General features: G+C 38.1%; 1 protein-coding gene across 4 annotated transcripts in view; it reads right to left on the bottom strand.

Moving 5' to 3' along the window:
* LOC138179448 (pickpocket protein 28) overlaps nucleotides 1–17609 on the bottom strand; it is a 132104-nt gene that overhangs the window by 5974 nt on the left and 108521 nt on the right. For 2 of the 4 annotated variants that reach the window (XM_069112256.1, XM_069112257.1), the window contains 7 exons: nucleotides 7811–7938; nucleotides 7535–7722; nucleotides 4560–4710; nucleotides 3384–3523; nucleotides 2706–2802; nucleotides 2322–2585; nucleotides 347–452 (listed from right to left, as the gene is read on the bottom strand). In XM_069112256.1, the coding sequence (XP_068968357.1) occupies nucleotides 347–452; nucleotides 2322–2585; nucleotides 2706–2802; nucleotides 3384–3523; nucleotides 4560–4710; nucleotides 7535–7722; nucleotides 7811–7825 (961 nt within the window). In that variant the 5' untranslated portion in view covers nucleotides 7826–7938. Of the gene's footprint in view, nucleotides 1–346; nucleotides 453–2321; nucleotides 2586–2705; nucleotides 2803–3383; nucleotides 3524–4559; nucleotides 4711–7534; nucleotides 7723–7810; nucleotides 7939–10651; nucleotides 11016–17609 lie in introns of those variants that run through there. The other 2 variants (XM_069112254.1, XM_069112253.1) reach the window with 2 other exon arrangements.

Genomic DNA, 17609 nt, shown 5'->3' with positions numbered 1-17609 from the left:
ATTCTGCTATTCACTTTGTGCTCTATCCTCGATGAATTTTTTAATTTTTATATCATGAATTATGTATCACGATGAATTATGTATATCATAAATTAAATTTCTTTTGAGCTGTTTGGTCGTACGAGAAAGTTTGCTGAAAAGGTTTCCCGCCAATTTGCATCTTTATCGACATATAACTTTGAATTTTTGATACTCGAGCGTGTAACATTGAAATATTACTCGGCGAAAGGCACGATCTATGAAATTCAACTTTTCGTTCTGAGATTCTGCGTTCTAGCGCTTGAAATCCGACGAAATTATTAATAATCGATAGCTTTAACAAAAGTTACGTCTAAAAATTACTCACGCTGGTCTGGAAAGAAAAAGGGTAAACATCCGCAGGAACCATAAATTTGCTGTTGTAAGCATTCCGAAATGCACGTTTGATAACTATATCTTCGTTCTCCGGTTGTCTAAAAATAAGAAGAGAAATTTCTTTTTATAATTATTGTCTTATAAATTGCATTTAAGTGGTACAAAGTTCAAAAAATTCTATACATACATATTAAAATAAATTAAACGTTTCATAAAGAAAAATGATTAAAAATTAACTATTTCACGTATTTCACGTATATTACGAGAAACTTTTTGAATTCTAGTTAACGGGAATTGCCACTTTTAGTATTCTCTTCAGTTTGTCCAACTTGTTAATACAATTTTTATTTCACAATTGTATTTATTATTTGACTAACAATGTTTATGAAATATGTCCAGTACGTACATTCGTGAACTTTCTTTTATATTCTTGTTACGCAACAGTTTCTGACAAGGCAGGTTTAGCGTGTTCGCCGCGTTTCGAGAGGCTCCGCGGTCTACGAAAATTACCCAATTAAAAAACATTGATTTTGATTAACTTTTCACAGAATGACGATACCATCGACAGATGCGAGATATTTTTTTAGTAGCAATGATTCAAGGATTTTAAGGTTCATGTTAAAGGAAAACACCATCGAAGTTCAGTGTAATTCCACGAAGTCCTAGTATCCTGGAAACTACTTTAGATAAAAGAATCCAGGCGCTTTCAGAGAAATGTACTTTTTAGAGAAATTAACCCCTTAACCCCTACGATTTACGTTCGAGAATTTTGGGCCGATTTGCGTTTGGTCCGATCATCTACTACGGGCTATGCCCGTAACTGTAGGTTAAGGGGTTAAACTACATGAATAGTTTTTTGCAAAAGTCACACACGATTACAGATTTTGTACTTTCGTTGAATTTTTCGCCTCTTGGATGCGAAAAAATATTACTTGGATTTGTTTAAAAAAGCTGTTTATAAGAAATACATAAGATGTAATAGCATTAGTAAATAAAATCTAAACGCAGGATTTGAACGCGTATTCAGGTCTCGCGAAAGGTCACGCCGCCCTGGTTTTTGAAGTTCTTATTTTTGTTTCGATAATGTTAATAGCAGCGGTGTTCAAGAAAGTTTAACACGGCGATCTCATTAAGCGCTGGGAAAATTCGACGGGAAATATTCACACAAAGTTCAAAGCAGAAAATATAAAATGTTATTTCTCTCTCAGAGAGATAACATTATTTAGCAATTAGTTCTAATATTAATTCTTAGAAGAAGCTTCCTTATGATGTATTATCAATTTAAAAACCAAGATATCACGCTACGTACACGTACAATCACAAAGTGCAAATATATCTATACCTTATTTCATATATTTACTATATAATATTCCAAATATACTTAAAAATGTAGAAAATATTTCTCTTTCCACGTTTCCCGTACGAAGTTCCTTTTTCGTCTGTAGCTGCTACTCATCATTTCGCGATCGCATCATTTTCGTTATCAATTTCCAAAGAGAAATAAAGACAAATTTCCGAGATAAATAAATAAACGTGGAACAATTGTTACAATTTAATATATTCGTTCCTTAAATATTTAGTATTAAACTGTACCATATACAGGGTGGTTGGTAATTGGTGGTACAAGCGGAAAGGGGATGATTCTACGCGAAAAAAGAAGTCGAAAATATAGAATAAACATTTTTCGTTTGAAGCTTTGTTTTCGAGAAAATCGACTTTGAATTTTCGCTCGGTACGCGTGCACTTTATCGCGTCTCGTTATAACGGATCTCACTGTAGATCGTTGTCTCGATGGAAAAATTTAAAAAGAAGAAAACAAAATTTGTATTCTATATTTTCGACTACTTTTTCGCGTAGAATCACCCCCTTTCCGCTCGTACCATCAGTTACCAACCACCCTGTATAAATAAGTAAAATAAAAAGGTAAACGCTAAAATACGATAAATTATATCAATTGCCTCACGTACCTCGCCATCGAACAAGCACATCCTTTTAGACAGAGGTATATTCTGAATATCCTTGGAGCTTTCTAATTTCGTGCCGGTCAGCGTCATCGACATTACGTGGCCCGGTTGCAGAGAGGCGGATTGTGCACCGATATCCGGGTAATCTAACGGATCGTGGATCAAAACCGTGGCACCTACAAATTGCCTCACCGAACTTTTGTAATTGTCAGCGTCTATGTTCAACGCCACCGCCAAGCCAATATCGCTTCCTGTTCCAGGCACGTGCTGAAGCAGAAGGTTCGTATGTTTAACCTCTTCATTAATCCTTTCACCGTGTAGCTGGTGAACATTTGCCGAGTAATTATCAGACGATACGTTTACGTATTAATCATTGCACACTATTACCAGTATGTTGTCAACACCCGGGAAAGAATTATTCGAAGTTAATACGTCTAGTTCTTCGGAGTCCATCGTGATGTTCATTAACCAAGCATATTCGTCACTGGAAGCAATCGAAGATGCAACATTAAACTTCATTAAAATGTTTATATCAGCGATGAAAATACAAAATTTCTCATAGGGAAAATTAATCGAGACAGAATATCGAAACGAAATAAATAAAAGGACGGAGACGTTTCAATGAAACTTTTTCTTTTTTTTTTTTATACAGGGTGGTTGGTAACTGGTGGTACAAGCGGAAAGGGGGTGATTCTACGCGAAAAAGGAAGTCGAAAATATAGAATAAAAATTTTTCGTTCGAGGACTTATTTTCGAGAAAATCGACTTTGAATTTTCGATCGGTACGCGTGCACTTTATCACGTCTCGTTATAACGGATCTCACTGTAGATCGTTGTTTCGATGGAAAAATTAAAAAGAAATGTTTATTCTATATTTTCGACTTCTTTTTTCGCGTAGAATCACCCCCTTTCCGCTTGTACCTCCAGTTACCAACCACCCTGTATATTTCCGAACATATCAGCTACGTTTTATACTTTTTTATCAAAAGCTTCTGTCAATTAGACGTAGAATTATAAAGAGCGCAGTTTCGATATAGGCAGAGATTTTTGGATTTTCGAATTTACTTGTAATCGCCGACAAAATGATAATTGAAGCCGCAACAGAAGCCTTCGTTCGACCTGACGGTTTTGAAAATTTTACTACAGTCGTAAAGTTGTCCCAACCAGCCGCATCTCACTAGCAACAAGTTACAAGGATGCATCAACTGTAACAAAGTAAAGATTATCGTGTTTGTCGAGGCAGCAAAAGCGCCGAGAGAATACGAAATTCTCGTTCGATGGAAACTGGAAACACGAGAAGAGAAAAATTCAAAATTCACAAATTTTCGAGGAACGAGCATGATTAATATAATTCTTCCATGAACTTATCTATCCATCCAGAACCGATTTAACGAGACAAATACTTTTCCCTGCTCGTTTTTCGTCGCTTTGTATCTCTCTCTTTCGTTTCCTTAAACAAAAAAGGAAAAAAGAACCAGCGAGCGTATCTTCTCCACGAGCCGGACGATTATTTTTTTTGATGAACGCGGGTAACGGAAGGATTTGTAGCGGCACATGAGTAGAGGACAACTCAAATCATGTTGTTGTTTTACCTCGGATTATCAAGATCGTTAGGATACACGTAATATAATAATAAATAAATTTCCAGGCAAAACAATGTCGCCGCTACGTGCAGCCGTCGAACAAAGACGAATTTGTATTTTCCGACTTTCCCCCGAGCAGTATAAATAAACAGACGCGACCGAAAAGAGTTCAGTTATCAGTTATCAGTATTTATCAGCAATCTTATTTTGCGACTTATACACTGTACGAGCGTCTCAGCGAATATTGTCTGTATACTAATTTATTTAATTATTTGAAATACAGGGTGGTTGGTAATTGGTGGTACAGGCGGAAAGAGGGTGATTCTACGCGAAAAAAGAAGTCTAAAGTATGGAATAAAAAACGATCTACAGTGAGATCCGTTATAACGAGAAGTGATAAAGTGCACGCGTACCGAGCGAAAATTCAAAGTCGATTTTCTCGAAAACAAAGCCTCGAACGAAAAATTTTTATTCTATATTTTCGACTTCTTTTTACGCGTAGAATCACCCCCTTTCCGCTTGTACCACCAGTTACCAACCACCCTGTATGTTCGACGGTTTCAAGAACGAGCAATCTCGTCTAATAAATCTCACGATGAAACATCCTCTACACAAGTCCTCTACAGATTTGTCAGAACGTAAGAACAACGTTATTCACCTCGAGCATAAGTCTCTCGACCGTGTAACCGAGGATGTCGAGGGCCCAGGACGCGGTTGCGTTATCGATCTCAATTTTGTCCGGTCGTATCAGTTTCATCAGCGAAGAGAACAATTTGTTGCTCATGTCACTATCGAATCCATAATTCAGCCTATTGAGAGAAATTGTTTCTCAGAAATATATATCTGGCAGCTTGATTGCTCCGTTTCGTTTATTGGACGCGTGCGTGTACTACGTGTGAAATATGTTCGGCGAACATCATGCAGTCCATGTACGGGGTGTCCGAAAAGGTCGACAGGAAATTTACGATACGCGTTGATAAGAGGAAGCAGCAAGTGAAAAAGAGAAGCTTCGTATGAATTTATGTTCGGAAATTCTTGGTGAAAGAACGACGAGGGTTCGAAGATTTCCAGACAAGTTGTTCTTTGGACTCGTTATACGGATGCACAGAGATAATTTTTAACGAGCAATTAGTTGGCCCTCCGGGTCATCAGACCTAATTTCCGCGGACCTTTGTTTATGGGTTCGCATGTAACAGTCGGTTTCTAAAAATGCGATAGAAACGGCGGACCAGTTTTTGAAAATGTGTGCATAAAAGTGGGTTTAGAAAATACAAGAATGGAAATATTCGAAAGAGTTGGACGAATGGAAGTCTGCATTCTTGCAGGGGAAAGAAATTTCGAATATTTATTGCAACTGTCGGAACGATTGATAACAGTTTTTGCTCGCAACTGTTAGATAAATCGTCGTCGAGTTTGTAGCAACTTTTTTTATCCACTTCACCTTATTAACACGCAGTGCAGGTTTGTCCTCGACCTTTTCGAACACTGTATGTGTCTATCGGATTTCGTGTATCTCACATTTATCGAAGAAACTAAAAACGCGCTTTACGTTGCGAAATTATTTACATATCGATACAATTATCGTCATTAATGTATTTTTAAAAGCAGATAAGAAAATTGAAACGTTCGACTCGCGAAAATCCTTGCGATAGAATTTGGATAAAATAAGATCTTTAATTTGTTCACTTACGCCACATTTCGAAGCTATAGATAGAACTACGAACGACGTTAAGTGTGTAGATTAACACTAGAACTACCGATAGTTAACACGAAGCTATTTCTACCAAAACCAGTAAAAATCACTGATCTTTAAAAAATACCTAATAATAGAATATTTTTATATTTATTGATTCATTACTTTCTTACAAAAGGAATTCCATATTATGTGGCACATTTTTGGTATTATTTGTTGAAGTAACTACTCGGAGAAAAACTCTACATCTTTATTTGTGTATATCTGTGACCTAGAGACTGCTACTACGCAGAAATATTCTAAATAAGGAGCGGTGCATATTATTGTATCGAGTATACATTATGTTTTGGGTTGCAAGGTCTAGGAACAAAGGAACTAATAAACAGATTTCTATTTATGTTGCCTGTAGCCTCTAGCCCAAGTTATAAGCTTAACTTTTTTGGTAATGTCCTTTTGCTATAAATATACGAACGTGCGCCCTATCATTCCACCGTCTAGTAACACTAAGAGAGTAAGGATCTGAATCAGCATAAACTTATACATTATACTTATACTTATACCTTTAATTATTTCAATATACTTTTCTATTACAAATTCATCCACTCGGTCTTCAATCAGTCAACCTCAACCTCGACGTTATTAATCCATCTGGGACTATGATCCCTAAACGAGGGTTGACACATTTATAAAATCGTAGAACCAGTCATTTTGGGTGCTGTGGCATTTCTAACGTTAGCATCTAGCGAGCTAGCGATCGATCCGGAATTTTCCTGATAACCGATATCATCGTATCGAATGATACGCGGTAAAAATTTGAAAAACGCGTGGGAAGTTGTATAAAACTAGAAAACTGGTTAATTAGGGTTCGATAAACAGATTGCAGGACCCTTTTACACTTTGACAAGTACCAGTCATTTTCACTGGTATTGGTATCAGTAGCCTCGATACAAAATTATTTTCAGTTTGAATACATAAAAAAGAAAATAAAATTCGTTATATTATTCTTTTAGTTATCGTTGCGAAAGTCATTACATGATTGCGGAGAAAAAATATAACGTGAAGTAGGAATTTTGAAATCAAATTGTAAAACCATTCAATTTGACTAGTGCGGTAGTTGTGTTGATAAACACAAGACACTTTCGTAGATCAAAAAATACCAGGATTCGTACGATACTAAGTCGATGACAAGCTTTTATTTACAAATTCTTCGACGACGCTATAATTTGATAGGAGACACGCGACCTGACGTTTCCTCGTCGCACGTAAATATCAATTAATATCGTGTGAAAAATGTTATCTTAGGTAATGTAATTGTAGTAGGTCGTAACTATCAGTCGATGCGGCAATAAGTAAATAAATAATAATAACGATGTTAGAGGCGATATGGTATTATCGAGGAAGATGTTATCGAGTCGCGAACATTTCGTTATTAATGTTTTGAAAAAGAATGTGACAACAGGCGCCGGTATTATTAATGCGTTTCAATGAATTCATTTTTACGCGTATTCATAGGTCCTTGCAAGTTTTCTACAAAGTTGCAACATCACATTTGTAAATTATACTCAATATATAATTATACACAATAAGTTTTACTCGAATAGAATATTATTTCTGTTCGCGTAGGTATCAAAATCCCACACAATAAACGTCGCTTTTCAACGAGTGTCCGTTTCAATTATCTTAAAATTAAATTCATACTAAATATAACATCACTTTCTATTTGCTAAATGATACTGAGAAAAACAAATTTGATGAAGCGCTATGTACTGTGAAAATTTGTAACGCGTACCTTCTAACGCTAAATTCCGAAAATTTGTGCAACAAAATTATACAACACGATCTACGATCTCAAGGATATCAAGAATTTGAAAGAATTTCGCGAGAACGATTTAAGACACACTTGTTAACGTACAAGTAACTATGAACTACGATTTACTTACAATTTCTGCGCGATTTTATCAGCATGAGGTTTATAAACTTTGTTGTTGTTGCATATCGTGATACCTGGAAAATGTAAGTCCCTTATGGGGTTCGACGTGTCGATTATCGTCACCGTAGGATTGTTCGAATAATATTGCCACAAACGTAACATCAGCAATACGCAGAAGACGATCGCTGCCAAGCAGACCTACGCGTTAAACGAATGAAAGAAATTTTTGTAGTTTTTATCGAAATTATCCGACGCGACAAGAAACGTGGACGAAAGTTCCTCTTACCATGAGCCAAACCATTTTATGACATGTTGTCTCGCCTGTAACGATGTATCGAAAACCGTGCAACCCTGTGTTCTGGCAATAATCACGAAGAAATCGCTTTACACCTTGTGCGATATTCAGTTGACTATCTGCATCGAAACAAGCGAATATTTCAATCACAACGTGAATATTTATAGAAAATTTACATATACGAAAATACATGAGATATCCTAGATACGTTGTACACGTATTATGATATTTAGCCCTTAACGCTCCGATTTTTAATTGCGAATATCGTCCGGCAACTCCAACTTATTCTCATCATATTTGAACTTGCAAGTTTTTAAGTGTCAGATTTTAAATGCTAGTAGTAAAAAATGCAGATTTTAAATGTAGCGAATACCGTAGTTACTGTTAGCGAATATTGTCTGTATTTATTTATTTGTTATTTTAAAATACACTTGACGGTTTAAGCAGCGAGTTATCTCGTTACTCAAACAACAAACCACACGACCATCCTCTACACTACAGTCACGTGTAAATAATAATATTAAAGTCATTCGAAACAATCTTTATTCATCTCAGAAGTAATAGAATTTTGATTACAATATTTATATTAACACTTTGACTGCCACGTGGCTCATATACGACCCGTCACGGTTTCTCCTGTGACGCCACGGTGGTGGTCATTGGTAACCGGAGCGCTTGAACTTCTTACAATTGTAAAAATTGAATGAAAATTGACAATTAGGGAATTTTGAATATAACCGAAAAATAGAAGATACTTTGAAGTGAAAAGTGCCCCATTGAACGATTAAACATTCTTATTAGAACATCGATAAAAAAATGAGTACAAATCTTGCATCTAACGGTGCACTGTGTTTGCGTCCGTATCTTTCAGGGGTAATCTACGAATATTATTATAAACACAGCTTAGAAAATAATCGTAAATGCTGCTTTGTAATCGTATAATTGAAGTTACAAGTGTGAACATACCTTACTATTATACAGGGTGGTTGGTAACTGGTGGTACAAGCGGAAAGGGGGTAATTCTACGCGAAAAAAGAAGTCGAAAATATAGAATAAAAATTTTTCGTTTGAGGCTTTGTTTTCGAGAAAGTCGACTTTGAATATTCGCTCGGTACGCGTGCACTTTTACCGTCTCGCTATAACGGATCTCACTGTAGATCGTTGTCTCGATGGAAAAATTAAAAAAAAAAAATAAAAAATAATTTTTATTCTATATTTTCGACTTCTTTCTTCGCGTAGAATCACCCCCTTTTCGCTTGTACCACCAGTTATCAACCACCCTGTATATAGAATGAGCAAACCGTTTACTAATATCTTCTACGCGTTTCAACAATATATTCCGCACGTTTTGCTTACAAAGAAATAACGAACGCGAATGGTTTGTTGAAATAAACGAAGCCTCGTTACAATATGTCGCTATCAATTGTTACCAAGGTGTCACGGTGGTCACCCGTGACCACCAATGAGATAAACGGTCCATTGGAGAAGAACGTTGTCTTACATCGTCAATTTATTATTATTTCGCCATTATATGCTTCGAATAAGAAAAATACTCCCGTGGCGCCCTCAGCGAAACGTGTGATTTCGGCGTGGCAGTCGAAGTGTTAATTATAATTGAGTAACGTGTGGAATTTTCTAAAACATTCATTGGGATGCAAACCGGGTTTGCGTTCACAGGTCTCACAGTAGAAAATTGTTTGTTTTTTTTACCGCGTTACTTCCTTTTGATGAACAAACAAGACACTTTTTCTTTTTCCCTTTCGACAACTGATTTATCATATGCAGTTTCCCATCTACACGTTGTTCCGTATGTGCTGCCTGCCATACACATTGTTATTCTGACAGTTACTTACGAGCTGATTTTCCAATAATTTGACAAACATATAGATTTCCTGAGATATCTTGTAAAATATATAAGCATTTATTACGCTTGTTTCTAGTCGCCAAAAGAACAATTTCCCCCACCATTTCAACGATTTTATCAGAAAACAATATTTTGATGCTTATTGATAGGCTTCATCTACAGTGCTTGAGAGACACATTTGGAGCGTTAAGTGTTAGAGGAGGAAACAAATATCCGCGTAGTTGAAATTTTTTGAATCGCTTTTATCGAAATATGAATTTCTATATTCGTATCGGTATTTCAACGACGTCGAGATATTCACGCAGCGAACTATCGAAAGCGTGCAAATCGCTATTTTACGTAGAACCTCTACATCGATGGTATTGGGTTGGCAACTAAGTGATTGCGGATTTTGTCAATACCACCTAATGGCAAAATCCGCAATCACTTAGTTGCCAATAGAAACACGAGATATTAAACGCAAAATCTGCTTCGTCTGTAATATTCTGCTGCGTACGGAGAAAAGAATGTAACGCGATCCGTGTTATCGTGTGTAACGTTTCGTACGATTTATTATCTTATTTTCGAAGGAACATAAATATGATGTAATACGTAGTGCTGATACATTGGCTATAGTAATTTATGTTCCGTGTGGGATAGAGAGCACTCTACCGTGGGGAATCGTTGGGAAAAATGAATTCGAAATGGTGAGGGATGAAACAACGCGAACGATGTAATAGAATCGACAGACAAGAAGAAGGTAGAGGAATAACGATGAAATTGGCTGGAGGAGAAAGCAATGGTATTATTGGCAGTGTGTGAATTTTTATACGAAGGAATAAAGAAACAATAAAATAATAACGTGTTCACTCTATGGGAAAAAATAGAAATACTATGTGTAATGTTGTAATAGTCGCCTATGTTACGTAAAGTTACAACTACTTTACCATAAATCGAAATTACAATGAAATAATATCGTAAACGCGTACTCTTTAGCTTTTTCTTGTACCATCCGCGGGTACCGTGACACTTAATCTTCATCTTATTACGCCGACGTTAAACTTCTTCCACACTCGTCACGAATATTTCGTATATAACTTCTTCAACTTGTTCGGCGCTCGTGGAAAACTGAGCAAAGCGAGCCAGAACTAACAAAGGAACGAAGATGTCGATTCGCGATAATATCTAACTCGTTTGTACGTCGCGTTGATTTTATCGGCGGCCTTTAATTCCATTTTCTACCAATTTCGTCCCGTCAATTCCGCGAAACGTCATTACGATGACGTCCACTTTCAATTCGTAACCACTTAGGCAAATGATACGCGGCCGAGGGACCGGCAAGGTGACAAGCGATAGATCGATGTGTTCGATAATTAATTATTGAACGCAATTATAATATACGATGAGAAAAGTGAGGTAGCAAAAATTTACAGATTCGTTGTGAAATAACGAGTCTTGAATAATGTAAAATCTTGTAGAGGAATCGAACAAAAACGCTTGTAATTATTATAAATCGAAATATCGTACAAATCCCTTTCTTCTGAATCATCGATGACGAGCGATATATTTTTCGTTAGTCGTAGCACGTCGCAGAGGGCGTAAGAAACACTCGGCTTCTTTTCCAGGTCGGTATTTCCATCTATGGATATTTCAGAACCCGAGACACAAAATTCCATTTGACCAGCTAGCTGTTGCGACCTCTTCGAAAAGCGTGTACCTAAAACGTGTGGCAAAAAGTAAGTGACAACGAGTATACAGAACACAAAATATTGCCACTTCTGCATAACGACTATACTCGCCACAAACAGCTAACTGGTCAACGTCACGTTTATTCTGTTCTTAGTCAATGGTCTGTACCAATTGTCCGTGGTAAAATTTATATCGGTCTATCGACAGTCGATCCATTTGTCTGTTATTTTGTCAACGGTTATCGGTAACGGTTAGTTTATCATGGACGCGATACAGAATAGACCTGACCTCTTATGGTACTTCGTGACACCATCGATGAGCGATACAATTGTGGAAATACCGATTGCGCAAAGGAACAGAGATCTTGTTACGTCTTTTACGATTTAAAGTCACGAACGATATCGTGTTCAATGTAAGTACGATCAAAGAATAAAGTTTGAGATAGACGCGAAAAGCGTTCGATGGAACTGAAACGATTTTCACGAACGAGCAGTCGGTACGAACAAATTGAACTTTACCTTGTACCGGTCGTTTCTATCGGAAGTTTGAACTTCGGCTAATACGTTGGTCTGTAAATTAATGATGCATTTACATTACGGCCAGAAGCCCGTAAATTCCACGGAATTATAGTAATGCTAGCGAATTACTCACTTCGTTAACTTCCATGAAACCGTGGTAGACGGCCGGTACTAATTTAGATTTGATACGCCGCCAGTCAAATAACGACGCGATTACAGTTTCGCTTGATACGTTAATCGACGCGTGAACGGTTATCCACGTTCGTTGGTTTGCGCAGATTTACTCGACGAGTATCTCAACGAATCGCTCGTATCTTCTACGCGATTGAATTATCGCTGATCGATGATCGACGGTAGAAACGATCGAGCGTACGATGTTCGTCTCGTCTTCGCACGTCTGACAAACTTCTCGCCTTTTCCGAGTTTCGTCATTGAGAATTCCAATGAAATTAGGTTCGTGAATTTCCTTTATAAATATTATTTTTACGACGCTTAGAAATAGTAAAAAGTATTTCGGATCTGTAATAAAAGCAAGAAAAGCAAACATTTCGCGTGTCTTTCAGAATATATCGAGATCTATAACGTTAGTTTTTATCAATGGACGTAAAAAACGAACAAAGTATCCCATCGCAATTCGAACTACGAGAAATGGAGAATTAACCACGCTATTATTATCACCATCCCAATTTTTCTGTTGTACATTTTTATGTTTCATACGATCGGCTATTAATTCTGTCGAGAATTGTGCATCTTAATCGCCGAAATAAATGTATAGGAACACTTACATTACGCTTAGAATTGATATCAAAATAGTTTCACATTTATTTGATATGTGATTTACAAGATATTCGTCGATACGCGTTTGCACGCGTCTCACCACTCTCTTTATCTCCCCATCTTCTTTACCACATTACCAACGGAACAGTTGCATTCATCTGTTTTACGAGACGCTGTGCACGCACATACTTCACACACTCATACTCGTATACGTGTGTCACTACTACGCGGCAAATCTAGTGTAGCACACAAAAATACACATATCTCAATAGTATCAATTAATTATTTCTGATAGTTCGTTTCTGTTATGTGTTCGCGTAAGTATAGATCATTCAAAAGAATTCTATTTTGTGAGAATATAATGACGCGTGATAATTATGAACAAAGTAATACCTGTAATATAATTTATCATAATGCAATTACTTGTACGCGCGTATCACGCGTGTGTCATCTATAAATTGATTGAAACGAAAATTAGATAGCAGATAAAGGTAATAGGAAAATGAGCGTGTGTATAGTTGCGAGCAACTTTAAGTGAAATTAAGATAAAGAAATACTACGATTCCCTCGGTAAGTGTAATTTCCGCAGAAAAATTCTCTTCGGTCGTAAGCAATTTCGAACGTTTCACTTGGCGAACGTCGGCAAACTTTTTCGAATTTTCGCCGATATCTTCGCGTTCCGCCGATATCGGGATTTCGCTTTGGAAAATTCACAAGGGAGGAAATCGAATCGCCATCAGCGGTGTTCTGAAATTTCGGGCATTTCCGCGTGTCACCAGGGACGAGTCGGACTCTGATCGATTATTAGAGCGGAGATTTCGCGAAACGGATGACGCCCGCGCAAACATAAGTAGGTTAATATTGACAGCAATCAGACTGGCGGACGTTACAAACATCGTCGGCCGTGCGGACGAATTAAAATTGAAACAGGAATTTTCAATGGGAGCCGACTGCGCGCGGAAAAACAGCCGCAAGATTGACGCGCTACGTTTTCGTTTTTGCCCACATCCTGCAATCGTTGGCGTAAACTTAACCGGTTAACCGGAAAAAAAAGAAAAAAGAAGCATAGGAATGGGAAAAGCGCTTGAAAAATATCGATAGCTCGATTATGCGATTGCCTTCGCAAGTATTAGGTTGTCCGAAAAGTTTCTTTCGTTTCATAAGGTGATAATAAATGAACAACAATTTCTGTTTTATATTATTTTATTGAATTATGTGTGATCCATTTCATTCTATTTCGATTATTATGTTCGTGCATAATTCAATAAACTAATATAAAACAAAAAACATTTCTGTTATTTCCTTATAAAATAATTATAATTATAACTATTATATATAACTATATACAGGGTGGTTGGTAACTGGTGGTACAAGCGGAAAGGGGGTGATTCTACGCGAAAAAAATATAGAATAAAATATAGAATATAGAAAATATGGAATAAAAATTTTTTTTTAATTTTTTCCTTTTTTTTTAAATTTTTCCATCGAGACAACGATCTACAGTGAGAGGCGTTATAACGTACCGCACGCGTACCGAGCGAAAATTCAAAGTCGATTTTCTCGAAAACAAAGCCTCAAACGAAAAATTTTTATTCTATATTTTCGACTTCTTTTTTCGCGTAGAATCACCCCCTTTTCGCTTGTACCACCAGTTACCAACCATCCTGTATAACTATTATTTCCTTATAAAACGAAAGAAACATTTCGGACAACCTAATATTTAGATGAAAATATGAGAGAATTCGACTACTCGCGTGTATACAGAGCGTTACGTGAGTCAGTTCCGCGTGAAATGGCAAGTCAAAAATATGAAATAAAATTCTTCTGAATTCTGTTCTCGATGAAAAACAGCTCAAATCGACAGCTCGAACGTTTGTCAAGTATATTTAAATTTGGCTAATTATAGGGTCCAGGTGCAGGTAAACGAGCAACGGGAGACTATTGCACGTGGGAAAGTGAGCGAAAAACGTGAGATACAATTTTTCCCTTTAAGGCCTCGAGAAAAGGTTTAAGGTTCTCGAGAAAATGAAATTTGCATCTGTTTGGTTCAGAAGTGGTTCAGCGCAGGCGCGCCACTCATTTTCCAATTTATTTCTCTCGAGAACGCAACGTCTTATGAAAACGTTTCATTGTACATTTTATAGTTATTTTCACACCTGCGATAAACTTCTATCGATCAATTACGCTTTTGCTCATTCTGGCTCGATCAGGCAGGTTCGAGTTCTGGTAGCGCTCGGTTTGTACAAACCTGTCGGTTGACAAGTTGGTTGGCGCAGTCGGATCGTTCGTACGATATTGCCACGTTGGGTGAAAACGGCGTACCTGTAACTCTCGCTCGATCATCAAGCAATTGCTGCCAGCTAGTGCAAACACAGTTCATCTGTGCGCGTATGAAATAAAAAAACCGTAACGGTGTTTGTACATTGTGACGTAGGATGAAATCGATGGCCGATCGTCGAAAGCTGAGAGGCATTTTTCTCAAAAATACCTTCTGACCCGGACGAACGTGTACGCAAAGCAGATTGTGAAAATCGTAGCTTGAGATTTGCGCTCCATCTTTTCAGTTTCACTTCGCGTGCCTGTGTAGCCGATAGCAAAGGATCCTGTGCTCGTTAAACGAGTTACTAAAAAAAGTTAAAGAAGAACAGAAGAAAAGAAATAAAAGTTGCCAGTCAGATCGTCCGGACGAGTAAATAATTCACCGTCTGTCTTTTCACCGCGTGCTTTTGATTCGTCACGAGTGTGCGATAAGGTTCGCGCAATAAGTCAAAAGTCGAAGTTGTTATTCGGCGAAGAAAAGTCGACGTGCTCGAAGGATTCCATCTTACGGACTACGCGTGTTAGAACAAGCAACGCGGAATGCTGGAAAAGCCTCGTTTCTCGTGCCGACGTCGGCGATGATCGATGAGAAATTCACGACGAGCGTACGTTCCTGCCGAGTGAAAATGCCCGGTTTAGCTTTCCATGCCGGCTGAGATCGAATTGCTCGCCGCGTTGAAAATTTCTAACGCGCCTTTTAAACATCCTGCGCCGTGTAATTCGTTGATCGCGCCAGCTACTTCCAACTTTTCGGATAATTTCAAGTAACACGAGAGAGCACTCGCGGTGGAGCTGCGTTTACATCGACGGCTTACGACGTGTAAATATTCTACGTCCACTTTTCGCCGAGTTTCGCTTCTTGTACGCAACAAATGGTTCTCGACTGTTCATATGTACGTGTGTTGTATAAAAATCACATTTATACGTAGTCGGTGGATTTGTATCAGCGTTCCGTATTTTCGAGTGCTCCACCTTTGTCGCTTTATCGTACGGAAAAATGCACCACTTGCAACAAATTTCAAGATAGCAGTGGCAAAGATATGGAGACAACGGGGAAAGTGCTTTTTGTCGGATTACAAAGTGGCAGTGAATTTTTGAAACCGTTTGTCCGGAGAAGGCGAGAAGTGGACAGGCGATATTTGCGCGCTAAACGATCGATCAGATGCTAGTTGAGACGTGTAAGTTACGAAACTGGCGACGAAATTTCCAGTTACGAAAGAGCGAAAAGCTCGCAGTCAGTTTCGTTATTCGTGGAAACGAGAGAAAGCAGAGATTCTACGCGGCGGAGAGAAAGGTCTGAAAGCTTTCAAACTGATGGAACCACAAATTGACGAAGAATCATCGGTTTCATTGCGAACTGTCAGCCAGATGGAATATTTCGTGGTGATTCGTCGTTTCCATCCACTCTACGTCATTTTCCAGACAAGAATCGCACGACCAAAGAGGCTTCCGTGCGATCCGATTGCGTCTGAAAACGCGAATTTCAACGACTCTTCGGTCTCGTCTCTTTTCCTGTGTAAAGTCTCCTTTCGTGAAACAGAAAAAAAGAGAACAAAAAGAAGAAAAAGGAAAGATCTTGTAAATGCTAAAAGAACACGAACAGACCGACGTTCCACTGAAAAAGAAAAATAACTTTTGTCTTGGCGATGCATTGAAACGCGACGAGTACGAGCAATGGTAGCGAAAAGCGGTGCAAGTGTATCTGCTACCAAAAACAAGATGAACATGTGCTGGAAATAACGTACAGGACGCGTCTTTCTTTAAATACAAATTCAAAGACTTCTGTTACCAATTCATTGGAATATGCACGATATTCTGCATAGCCTGTTGCGACGATATATTTCCCAAACGATTGGAAACAGAGAAAATTTCGAAGGAAATTAAAGTACCGCGTTATACGTATTTCCTAATAAAACGCTGGCTGAACTTGTCGTGGGACAGAACGACGTTCGAACGTCTCGTTCCCGAGAGCAACTATTGGCTTGGCAACTAAGTGATTGCGGATTTTATCAATGGGTAGTATTGACAAAATCCGCACTGCAAAATTCTCCACTGCCTGTTCTAGCATCTCTTTGACTATTCTTAGACCCTTTATTATAGTTTACCCGATATCTTTTAGGCCTTTCGTCCACTATGCTACAATACACGTCTCAATACTACCAAAACAAATGGCCACGTCGTACGGTGGAAAAGTCGAGCCACAAAACACGAGGAAGAAAGTGGAAAATTTGTGTAAAACAACGGACAGCGGATTCTATTTATATTAAACGACTGCAATTTATTTCATACCGATAGGTTTTTAAACACAGAGACACAACTGCATAGAAAAAGCATGTTTGAAATGGCACAAGCACGATGGTCCGGGCACGATTTCATCGTCGATTCGGAACAATTTCACGGTCCATACGTAACGCGCGATTTCATCCGCTGCCGATATTCGATTTCGCCGGATGAACTGCGATTTTTCGACCGACTAAAATCAGGCGTGGACAGGGCATCGATTATCTGTCACAAAAATACCAGTTCGTAAGGTTGTTCGACCGAGTAGCGGATTTCGTTGATCGCCTATAAACATTCCCGTCGGGAAATCTGCAGAAAGAGACGAATCGGATGTCAACCGTGCGTCGTAAAAGCATTCTCTCTG

This window comes from Bombus flavifrons, chromosome 4 (assembly GCF_040668555.2).
Source record: "Bombus flavifrons isolate JBK064 chromosome 4, iyBomFlav1_principal, whole genome shotgun sequence".
NCBI lineage: Eukaryota > Metazoa > Arthropoda > Insecta > Hymenoptera > Apidae > Bombus > Bombus flavifrons.
Note: the sequence above shows the minus strand (reverse complement) of the source record. Positions and strands in the feature narration are given on the sequence as shown.